The 12,607-nt window shown below is 44.5% G+C and overlaps 1 protein-coding gene across 1 annotated transcript; it reads left to right on the top strand.

Moving 5' to 3' along the window:
• Nucleotides 1-16: 16 nt before the first annotated feature.
• LOC121859252 lies at nucleotides 17-8,903 on the top strand. The gene is made up of 7 exons (XM_042356005.1): nucleotides 17-129; nucleotides 559-735; nucleotides 1,181-1,310; nucleotides 4,613-4,873; nucleotides 5,507-5,592; nucleotides 6,686-6,806; nucleotides 8,833-8,903. Exons 1-7 carry the CDS (start codon nucleotides 88-90, stop codon nucleotides 8,901-8,903), a joined length of 888 nt encoding a protein of 295 aa, XP_042211939.1. The 5' UTR covers nucleotides 17-87.
• The last annotated feature ends 3,704 nt before the right edge of the window (nucleotides 8,904-12,607 follow it).

Here is a 12,607-nt window from a genome sequence, read left to right as displayed (position 1 = left end):
TAACCTACCACAGCTGGCCCTGTCGGGGCACCAGAGTACGGGGACATCTTCTGCTTCACCGACGCTCACGGCAAAGACGGCATACTCATGGAGTCCCTGATTTCTCTTGCTCTGACCCGCAACAATAAGGTACGTCAAGGTCGACCTCAAATACCTCAAGGTCGACCTCAAATACCTCTATCTCTACCTCAAGGTCGACCTCAAATACCTCTATCTCTACCTCAAGGTCGACCTCAAATACCTCCATCTCTACCTCAAGGTCGACCTCAAATACCTCCATCTCTACCTCAAGGTCGACCTCAAACATATGGGAACCTGCAGATTAATTGTAGAATATAGCAAATTGGTCATACTGTATTACCTTGAATATAAATCCCCTTTTATTACCTAGATAAATCCCCCTTACTACCTAAATAAATTACCATTACCTAGATAAATCCCCCTATATTACCTAGATAAATCCCCCTAATTACCTAGATAAATCCCCCTACATTACCTAGATAAATCCCCCCAATTACCTAAATAAATCCCCCTACCTTGAATATTAATCCCCCAAAGGTAACCACCATCCTTAGCGACCTATTGGGTAAGGAAGGCTCTGAAGGGGACATTATCACAGGCGTCAAAGAATATCAAAGGTTAGCTGATTCGACTGGGGGTCTACTCATCAACACCAATAAATTCGACGTCCACGATATTGTCAACATCATCGGCGGTGGAGTCGAGTCGTCTACGGTGAGGAGGAGACGTAATGTGTTTGTTGACGTCTTGTTGTGTATGGTTAAGATATAGTAATGTTTTTGTTGACGTCTTGTTGTGTATGGTTAAGATATAATGTTTTTGTTGACGTCGTGTTGTGTATGGTTAAGATATAGTAATGTTTTTGTTGACGTCTTGTTGTGTATGGTTAAGATATAATGTTTTTGTTGACGTCTTGTTGTGTATGGTTAAGATATAGTAATGTTTTTGTTGTATATGCGGTAATGAAGATATAATGTTTTTAGTTGGATTCTATATGTTTTTGCATGTGGCTATGGAATATTGTTTCTGTCTTCTATGTCCAGGTAACATATTGTTTTTGTCTTGTATATAGGACTGACATATTGATTTTGTCTTCTACATAGGACTGACACATATAATAATCCAGGTAATTCAAAAGTTAATTGATTTTATGTCACAGGTAAACATCATCAACTTGGTGGGAATATCTGGGGAGAGGTTGAAGGTGCTGCCTGTTGATGATTCCATAGTCGACCTCCAGGTACAGATTACGGGGGCTGTCAACACGGCTGTTATCATTGATGCTAAGGGTGAGTCAACGGTGGGTGGCTTGTGGGTGGCGTGTGGGTGGCTTGAGGGTGGCGTGTGGGTGGCGTGTGGGTGGCTTGAGGGCAAAGCTATTGTTTTTGTTTATCAAATGTCCCTCTCATGTATACTCCTCTATACTGATGTCCCTCTCATGTATACTCCTCTATACTGATGTCCCTCTCATGTATACTCCACTATACCGATGTCCCTCTCATGTGTACTCCTCTATACTGATGTCCCTCTCATGTATACTCCACTATACTGATGTCCCTCTCATGTATACTCCACTATACTGATGTCCCTCTCATGTATACTCCACTATACTGATGTCCCTCTCATGTATACTCCACTATACTGAAGTCCCTCTCATGTATACTCCACTATACTGATGTCCCTCTCATGTATACTCCTCTATACTGATGTCCCTCTAATGTATACTCCTCTATACTGATGTCCCTCTCATGTATACTCCTCTATACTGATGTCCCTCTCATGTATACTCCTCTATTCTGATGTCCCTCTCATGTATACTCCTCTATACTGATGTCCCTCTCATGTATACTCCTCTATTCTGATGTCCCTCTCATGTATACTCCTCTATACTGATGTCCCTCTCATGTATACTCCTCTATACTGATGTCCCTCTCATGTATACTCCTCTATACTGATGTCCCTCTCATGTATACTCCACAATACCGATGTCCTCCTCATGTATACCCCACTATACCGATGTCCCAATTCATGCATACTCCACTATACCGATGTCCCTCTATGCATACTCCACTATACCGATGTCCCTCATGTATACTCCTTTCATACCGATGTCCTCTCATGCACAACACTCCACTATACCGATGTCCTCTCATGTATACCCACAATACCGATGTCCCTCTCATGCATACCCACTATACCGCCGATGTCCCTCTATGTATACCCACTATACCGATGTCCCTCTCATGTATATCCACTATACCGATGTCCTCTCATGTATACTCCACTATACCGATGTCCCTCTCATGTATAATACTCCACTATACCGATGTCCCTCTCATGCATAATTTATACCGATGTCCTCTATGTATACCCACTATACCGATGTCCTCTCTATGTATATCTACAATACCGATGTCCCTCTCTATGCATACTCCACTATACCGATGTCCCTCTCATGCATACTCCACTATACCGATGTCCTCTCATGCATAATTCCACTATACCGATGTCCCTCTCATGCATACCCACAATACCGATGTCCCTCTCATGTATACCAATACCGATGTCCTCCCCATGTATACCCACTATACCGATGTCCCCCTCATGGCTACCCACTATACCGATGTCCCTCTCATGTACCTTCATTCTGATGTCCCTCTCATGTACACTCCACTACACAGATGTCCCTCTCATGTATACTCCTCTATACTGATGTCCCTCTCATGTATACTCCTCTATACTGATGTCCCTCTCATGTATACTCCACTATACCGATGTCCCTCTCATGTATACTCCACTATACCGATGTCCCTCTCATGTATACTCCTCTATACTGATGTCCCTCTCATGTATACTCCTCTATACTGATGTCCCTCTCATGTATACTCCTCTATACTGATGTCCCTCTCATGTATACTCCTCTATACTGATGTCCCCCTATGTATACCTCTATACTGATGTCCCTCTCAGTATAATTCTTCATACTGATGTCCCTCTCTATGTATACCCTATATACTGATGTCCCTCTCTATGTATACTCCACTATTCTGATGTCCTCCTCATGTATAATTCTCTATACTGATGTCCCTCTCATGTATACTCCTCTATTCTGATGTCCCTCTCATGTATACTCCACTATTCTGATGTCCCTCTCATGTATACTCCACTATTCTGGTGTCCCTCTCATGTATACTCCTCTATACTGATGTCCCTCTCATGTATACTCCTCTATTCTGATGTCCCTCTCATGTATACTCCTCTATACTGATGTCCCTCTCATGTATACTCCACTATTCTGATGTCCCTCTCATGTATACTCCTCTATACTGATGTCCCTCTCATGTATACTCCTCTATTCTGATGTCCCTCTCATGTATACTCCACTATTCTGATGTCCCTCTCATGTATACTCCACTATTCTGATGTCCCTCTCATGTATACTCCTCTATACTGATGTCCCTCTCATGTATACTCCTCTATTCTGATGTCCCTCTCATGTATACTCCCTCATTCTGATGTCCCTCTATGTATACCCACTATTCTGATGTCCTCTCATGTATAATACCCACTATTCTGATGTCCCTCTATGCATAATTTCATACTGATGTCCCTCTCATGTATACTCCACTCATTCTGATGTCCCTCTCATGTACACTCCACTATTCTGATGTCCCTCTCAAGGTATGCTCCTCTATACTGATGTCCCTCCTCATGGTATTTCATTCTGATGTCCCTCTCATGTACCCACTATTCTGATGTCCCTCTCATGTATACCCACTATTCTGGTGTCCCTCCTCATGTATACCTCTATACTGATGTCTCCTCATGTATACCTCTATTCTGATGTCCCTCTCTATGTATAATAACGCACTATTCTGATGTCCCTCTCATGTATAATACCCACTATTCTGATGTCCTCTCATGTATACTCTCATACCATGTCCCTCTCTATGCATAATTCACTATACCGATGTCCCTCTCTATGTATAATTCTCTCTACCGGATGCCCTCTCATGTATACCTCTATACTGATGTCCTCTCCTCATGTATACTCCACTATACCGATGTCCCTCTCATGTATACTCCCATATACAAAAGCCATTCTTGTATGTATACTCTCAATAGGAAGAATTAAGCGAGTGTTGATCTATCCACAGTGAACGACACAGGTTGGATCTATCCACAGGAACGATACAGTGTTGATCTATTCACAGGAACGACACAGTGTTGATCTATCCACAGGAACGACACAGTGTTGATCTATCCACAGGAACGACACAGTGTTGATCTATCCACAGGAACGACACAGTGTTGATCTATCCACAGGAACGACACAATGTTGATCTATCCACAGGAACGACACAGTGTTGATCTATCCACAGGAACGACACAGTGTTGATCTATCCACAGGAACGACACAGTGTTGATCTATCCACAGTAACGACACAGTGTTGATCTATCCACAGTAACGACACAGTGTTGATCTATCCACAGGAACGACACAATGTTATTCTATCCACAGGAACGACACAATTAGATCTATCCAGTAGGAACAAATTACAGATATATTAATCTAAATATTTCCCCACAGGAATAACTTACAACCTGATGGATAAAGCGTCCCTGGAGGCGGCCGACAATGTAGAGGTGGTCTCCTACACAAACACCTTCAGGGCCATCAAGTGGACGTCTCCGAGCTACGGGCAGTGGAACCTCACTACCAACGGCCCGACCTCCTACAGCGTGGAGGTCTTCGCCACCTCTCCACTCGACTTCCTGGCCGAGTTCTCCGTGCTCGACCCCTCGCCCCCACACCCTCATTACCGCCACGTCACCGGTCGACCTCTGATGAGTGAGTGTGTTGATCGTCTCACTCATACTCACGTCCACTAATACTCAGTTATGAGAATATTCTTCACTTGACTCATATTACTCATCATTTCACCAACAATACTCATCATTTCACCAACATAACTCATCATTTCACCAACAATACTCATCATTTCACCAACAATACTCATCATTTCACCAACAATACTCATCATTTCACCAACATTACTCATTCACCAATTAACACCACTATTCACCACACCATCATTTCACCAACAATACCTCAATCATTCTCACCAACATTACTCACCATCACCAACAACACCACTCATTCTCACCAACAATACCATCATTTCACCAACAATACTCATCATTTCACCAACATTACTCATCATTTCACCAACATTACCTCATCATTTCACCAACAATACTCCACCATTTCACCCACCATAACTCATCATTTCACCAACAATACTCATCATTTCACCAACATTACTCACCATCACCAACAATACTCATCATTTCACCAACAATACTCATCATTTCACCAACATTACTCACCATCACCAACAATACTCATCATTTCACCAACATTACTCATCATTTCACCAACATTACTCATCATTTCACCAACAATACTCACCATCACCAACAGACACCGTGTACTACCTGGAGCTGACACTGGTTGGGTACCTAGAGGGCCACGTGGACGATCTTGATTCGATTTACTTCCTCGATATGGTAAGTTAATTAAACCACCTGAAGATTAGACCCCCAGCTTGTTTTGCCTGAAGATTAGACCCCCAGCTTATTTTGCCTGAAGATTAGACACCCCAGCTTGTTTTGCCTGAACATTAGACCCCCCAGCTTGTTTTGCCTGAAGATTAGACACCCCAGCTTGTTTTGCCTGAAGATTAGACACCCCAGCTTGTTTTGCCTGAAGATTAGACACCCCAGCTTGTTTTGCTCGGAAGATTAGATACTCCCAGCTTATTTTGCCTGAAGATTAGACCCCCAGCTTGTTTTGCCTGGAAGATTAGACACTTCTTGTATTGTTTTTGCCTGAAGATTAGACACCCCAGCTTGTTTTGCCTGGAAGATTAGACCCCAGCTTATTTTGCCTGAAGATAGACCCCCCAGCTTGTTTGCCTGAAGATTAGACACCCCAGCTTGTTTTTGCTCTGGAAGATTAGACCCCAGCTTGTTTTGCCTAAGATTAGACACTTCAGCCTTCTTATTTTTGCCTTGAAGACAGACACCACAGCTTGTTTTGCTCGAAGATTAGACCCCCAGCTTGTTTTGCCTGAAGATTAGACCCCCAGCTTATTTTGCCTGAAGATTAGACACCCCAGCTTGTTTTGCCTGAACATTAGACCCCCCAGCTTGTTTTGCCTGAAGATTAGACACCCCAGCTTGTTTTGCCTGAAGATTAGACACCCCAGCTTGTTTTGCCTGAAGATTAGACACCCCAGCTTAATTCACTTCAAAATTAACCACCCTAATGTTAATATATTCTAATTTAATTAAACTTTATCCATCATGCTATCCACCCTTCACCTACCCTCCCATACCTAGCCATCATCAACCACCTTCTCTCACCTATCCACCTACCCTCACACACCTAGCCATCATCAACCACCTTCTTTCACCTATCCACCTACCCTCACACACCTAGCCATCATCAACCACCTTCTCTCACCTATCCACCTCCCACCTACCCTCACACACCTAGACATCATCAACCACCTTCTCTCACCTATCCACCTACCCTCACACACCTAGCCATCATCAACCACCTTCTCTCACCTATCCACCTCCCATCTACCCTGGACAGAAAGGGTACGAACTACGAAACATCATTTACAGCGGCAACGTCAGCGATCACATGTACATCCGCACCGAGCCGTTACCTGAGGAGTCATTCTTCGTGTGCATTACCGGCCACCTCAAGACAGGTATAGGGGGGGGGGTAGGTGTGGTAAGGTAAGGTCACTTCAGGTCAGGTAGGGTATAGTCAGGTAAGGATAGCTCAGTTGGGTAGGGCAAGGTAAGATAAGGTCAGATTAGGTTACATCACGTTGGTTAGGTTAGAATATATACAACAGCTGGGTCAATACAGGTCAAAAAATAGGTCACATACAAGTAAAAAACACGTCACGTACAGGTCATATACAGGTCAAAAAGAGGTCACATACAGGACAAAAATAAGTCATATGTCAAAAAAGGTCATATACAGGTCAAAAACAGGTCACATACAGGTCACACACATATATATACTCAACTGGGAACTGTAACAGGTTTTCGGCCGAGTGAACCCAACCAAACCCATCCATCGAAAGTGAATGGACGTTGGGACCCATAAATTGTTCCCCAAACATGCAGGAGGTGGAGATAAGACCCATAATCTCAAACAAGACCCCATAAATATAAACAAGACCCCATAATTACAAACAAGATCCCATAAATACAAACAAGACCCCATAAATACAAACAAGACCCCATAAATACAAACAAGACCCCATAAATACAAACAAGACCCCCATAAATACAAACAAGACCCCATAAATACAAACAAGACCCCATAAATATAAACAAGACCCCATAAATATAAAACAAGACCCCATAAATACAAACAAGACCCCATAAATACAAACAAGACCCATAAACACAAACAAGACCCATAAATACAAACAAGACCCCATAAATACAAACAAGACCCATAAATACAAACAAGACCCCATAAACACAAACAAGATCCCATAAATACAAACAAGACCCTATAAATACAAACAAGACCCCCATAAATACAAACAAGACCTCATAAATACAAACAAGACCCCATAAATATATACAAGACCCCATAAATAGAAAATACCCCTAAATACAAACAAGACCCCATAAGTAAAAACAAGACCCCATAAATACAAACAAGACCCCATAAATACAAACAAGACCCCATAAATATAAACAATACCCCATAAATACAAAACAAGACCCTATAATTAAAACAAGACCCCATAAATACAAACAATAATCTATAAATACAAACAAGACCCCATAATTACAAACAAGACCCCATAAATACAAACAAGACCATAATCACAAACAAGACCCCATAAATACAAACAAGACCCCATAAATACAAACAAGACCCTATAAAATAAATGACCCCATAAATACAAACAAGACCCCATAAATACAAACAAGACCCCATAAATACAAACAAGACCATAAATACAAACAAGACCCTATAAATACAAACAAGACCCCATAAATACAAACAAGACCCCATAAATACAAAACAAGACCCTATAAATACAAAACAAGACCCCATAAATACAAAATACAAACAAGACCCTAAATAAATATAAACAAGACCCCATAAATACAAACAAGACCCCATAAATACAAACAAGACCCCATAAATACAAACAAGACCCCATAAATATAAACGAGACCCCATAAATACAAACAAGACCCCATAAATATAAACAAGACCCCATAATTAAAAAAGATCCATAAATACAACAAGACCCATAAATATAAACAAGACCCATAATAAACAAGACCCCATAAATACAAACAATACCCATAAATACAAACAAGACCCCATAAATATAAACAAGACCTAATAAATACAAACAAGACCTAAATACAAAAAGACCCTATACAAACAAGACCCATAAATACAAACAAGACCCCAAAAATATAAACAAGACCCCATAAATACAAACAAGACCCCATAAATACAAACAAGACCCCATAAATATAACGAGACCCCATAAATACAAACAAGACCCCATAAATATAAACAAGACCCCATATTACAAACAAGATCCCATAAATACAAACAAGACTTATAAATAAAACAAGACCCCATAAATATATACAAGACCCCATAAATACAAACAAGACCCCATAAATACAAACAAGACCCCATAAATACAAACAAGACCCCATAACCTGTTCCTCCCCCGACAGGTAAGCAATACGAGAGGGTCCAGGTGGTCTTGGTAACGCCGGTGGAGACGAGCGTCGAGGTGTGGGCCTGAGGACCTCAGCCCGGCCAGGGGAGACAGCCAAGCCGTTCATCGTGCGAAACTTTGGCCTCGAGTCTTACTTCGGCATTACTGGGACTGATGATCTTGGCTTCCTTACCTCCGTCAACCCCAAGAGGTATAGCCCCTCCTCCCTCACTCACCCTTTCTCCCTCCCTCTCCTCCAACATCACCTCCCTCACTCACCCTTTCTCCCTCCCTCTCTCCAAATCACCTCCTGCACACCCCTCCTCCTCTCCTCCAACATCACCTCCCTCACTCACCTCTTCCCCTCCCTCCTCCTCCAACACCACCTCCCTCACCACCCCTCCTCCTCCAACACCTCCTCCTTCACTACCCTCCTCCACCAACACCACCTCCTCACCTCACCCCTCCCTCCTCCAACATCACTTCCCTCACTACCCTCCTCCTCCAACACCACCTCCCTCACTACCTCCTCCAACCTACCTCCCCTCACCACCCTCCTCCACCTCACCACCCTCCACTACCCCTCCTCCCTCCAACACCACCTCCTCACTACCACTTCTCCTCCCACCACCTCCCCTCCTACCCTCCTCCTCCAACACCACCTCCTCACTACCCTCCTCCTCCAACACCACCTCCCTCACTACCCTCCTCCTCCAACACCACCTCCCTCACTACCCCTCCTCCTCCAACACCACCTCCTCACCACCCTCCTCCACCAACACCACCTCCCCACTACCCTCCTCCTCCAACACCACCTCCTCACTACCCCTCTCCCTCCAACACCACCTCCCTCACCACCCCTCCTCCTCCAACACCACCTCCCTACTACCCCTCCTCCACCACCTCCCTCACCACCCCTTCCTCCACCACCTCCCTACTACCCTCCTCCTCCAACACCACCCTCCCTCACTACCCTCCTCCTCCAACACCACCTCCCTCACTACCCCTCCTCCCTCCAACACCACCTCCCTCACTACCCCTCCCTCCACCAACACCACCTCCTCACTCACCCTCCTCCACCAACACCACCTCCCTCACCACCCTCCTCCACCAACACCACCTCCCTACTACCCCCTCCTACTCCAACACCACCTCCTTCCCTACCCCTCCTCCTCCCAACAACAACATCCCTTGATAAGCTGTTGCTTATCCGATTCTCACCTCCAACACCTGTCTCACTCCCACCATAACACCTCCAACACCTGTCTCCTCCCACCACCAGAACGTACCTGGGGACAAACGTGACAGTAGAGGTGGCATTTCACCGTGCTATAGACGCTCTGCCAGGTCAGGTTAGCACAGTCATCATCACAGCTCAGAGTGAGACCCAAGTTCACTCAGTTAACAGCACATCAACTTCAGCAATCGTCTTGGCATCTGTAAGTAAATATAAGCTAATGTACTTTAATTCACAACAAATGTAAATAGAAATAGTAAATATAATCCATGGTAATTATTGTACATCATGGTAATCATGGTTTTAGAGTGTTAGGTAATTTTGAGACATGTAAAGTAGGCCTTTCAGTATTATGTATTTGATTGACCATTAGCACTATAAGTTATCAACACAGTGTAACTATGACCATCCACCACTAACTCCCAAGCTAACGACCACCCAGCTAACTTGACCACCGAACCACCATCCCACCAGCTAACATGACCATCCCAACAGCTAACTATAACCACCCCACCAGCTAACTATGACCATCCCACCAACTAACTATGACCATCCCACCACTAACATGACTTAAATACGTGGCCATCCACCAACACACCATCCCACCAACTAACTCAGACCATCCCACCAACTAACAATAAACATCCCACCAAACAACTATGACCATCCACCACCCCACCCACCAAAACACCATCACCAACTCAACAAACATCCACCAATAACTATGCATCCACACACCAACTATGACCATCCCACCAACTAACAACAAACATCCCACCCAACCAACCAGTCATCCCACCAGCTAACTATGACCATCCAACAACAGACCATCCCACCAACAACCACCAACTCATGACCATCCCAACTAACTATGACCATCCCACCAACTAACTATGACCATCCCACCAACTAACTGACCATCACCAACTAACTACATGACCATCCCACCAACAACTGCCAGCCATCCCACCAACTACCATGACCATCCCACCAACTAACTGACCATCACCAACTAACAACAAACATCCCACCAACTAACTATGACCATCCCACCCAACTCCAGCCATCCCAACTAACTACATGACCATCCCACCAACTAACTATGACCATCCCACCAACCAACTAACACCCACCCACAACACAAACCACCAACTGCATGACCATCCCACCAACCAACTATGACCATCCCCCAGCTAACAACAAACATCCACCAATAACTATGACCATCCCACCAACCGCTATGACCATCCACCAACCTGACCATCACCAACCGGACCATCACCAACTAACAACAAACATCCACCAACCAACTATGACCATCCACCACATCCCACCGCCAACTATGACCATCCCACCAACTAACTATGACCATCACCAGCTCACTCATGACCATCCCACCAACTAACAGACCATCCACCAACCTTATGACCATCCCACCCTAACTATGACCATCCCACCAACTATGACCATCCCACCAACAACTGACCATCACCAACTAACAACAAACATCCCGCAACTATGACACCACAGCTAACTATGACCATCCCCAACCCAACGCGACCATCACCAACTAACTATGACCATCACCAACTAACAACAAACATCCCCAACTAACTGACCATCCCACCAACCAACTTAATGCATCCCCCAACTAACACCCACCCAACACCACCACCACACCACCACAACTATGACCATCACCAACTAACTTGACCATCCCACCCCAACAACAAACGTCACCAACTAACCCATCCCACCAGCTACTTCACTGACCATCCCACCAACTAACTATGACCATCCCACCAACTAACAACAAACATCCCACCAACTAACTATGACCATCCCACCAACCAACTGACCATCCCACCAACTAACCATGACCATCCCACCAACCAACAACAAACATCCCACCAACCAACCATGACCATCCCACCAACCAACTATGACCATCCCACCAACTAACTATGACCATCCCACCAACCAACTATGACCATCCCACCAGCCAACTATGACCATCCCACCAACCAACTATGACCATCCCACCAACCAACTAATGACCATCCCACCAACCAACTAAGACCATCCCACAAACCAACAACCAAACATCCCACCAACCAACCATGACCATCCCACCAACCAACTATAAACCATCCCACCAACCAACTATGACCATCCCACCAACTAACTATAACCATCCCACCAACCAACCATGACCATCCCACCAACTAACTATGACCATCCCAACCAACAACAAACATCCCACCAACTAACTATGACCATCCCACCAACCAACTATGACCATCCCACCAACCAACTATGACCATCCCACCAACTAACTATGACCATCCCACCAGCCAACCATGACCATCCCACCAACCAACTATGACCATCCCACCAACCAACTAAGACCATCCCACCAACCAACCATGACCATCCCACCAACCAACTATGACCATCCCACCAACCAACTATGACCATCCCACCAACCAACCATGACCATCCCACCAACCAACTATGACCATCCCACCAACCAACTATGACCATCCCACCAACC

This window comes from Homarus americanus, unplaced genomic scaffold (genome assembly GCF_018991925.1).
Source record: "Homarus americanus isolate GMGI-L3 unplaced genomic scaffold, GMGI_Hamer_2.0 scaffold23047, whole genome shotgun sequence".
Classification (NCBI taxonomy): Eukaryota; Metazoa; Arthropoda; class Malacostraca; order Decapoda; family Nephropidae; genus Homarus; species Homarus americanus.
This window is presented reverse-complemented; position numbering and strand designations above follow the sequence as displayed.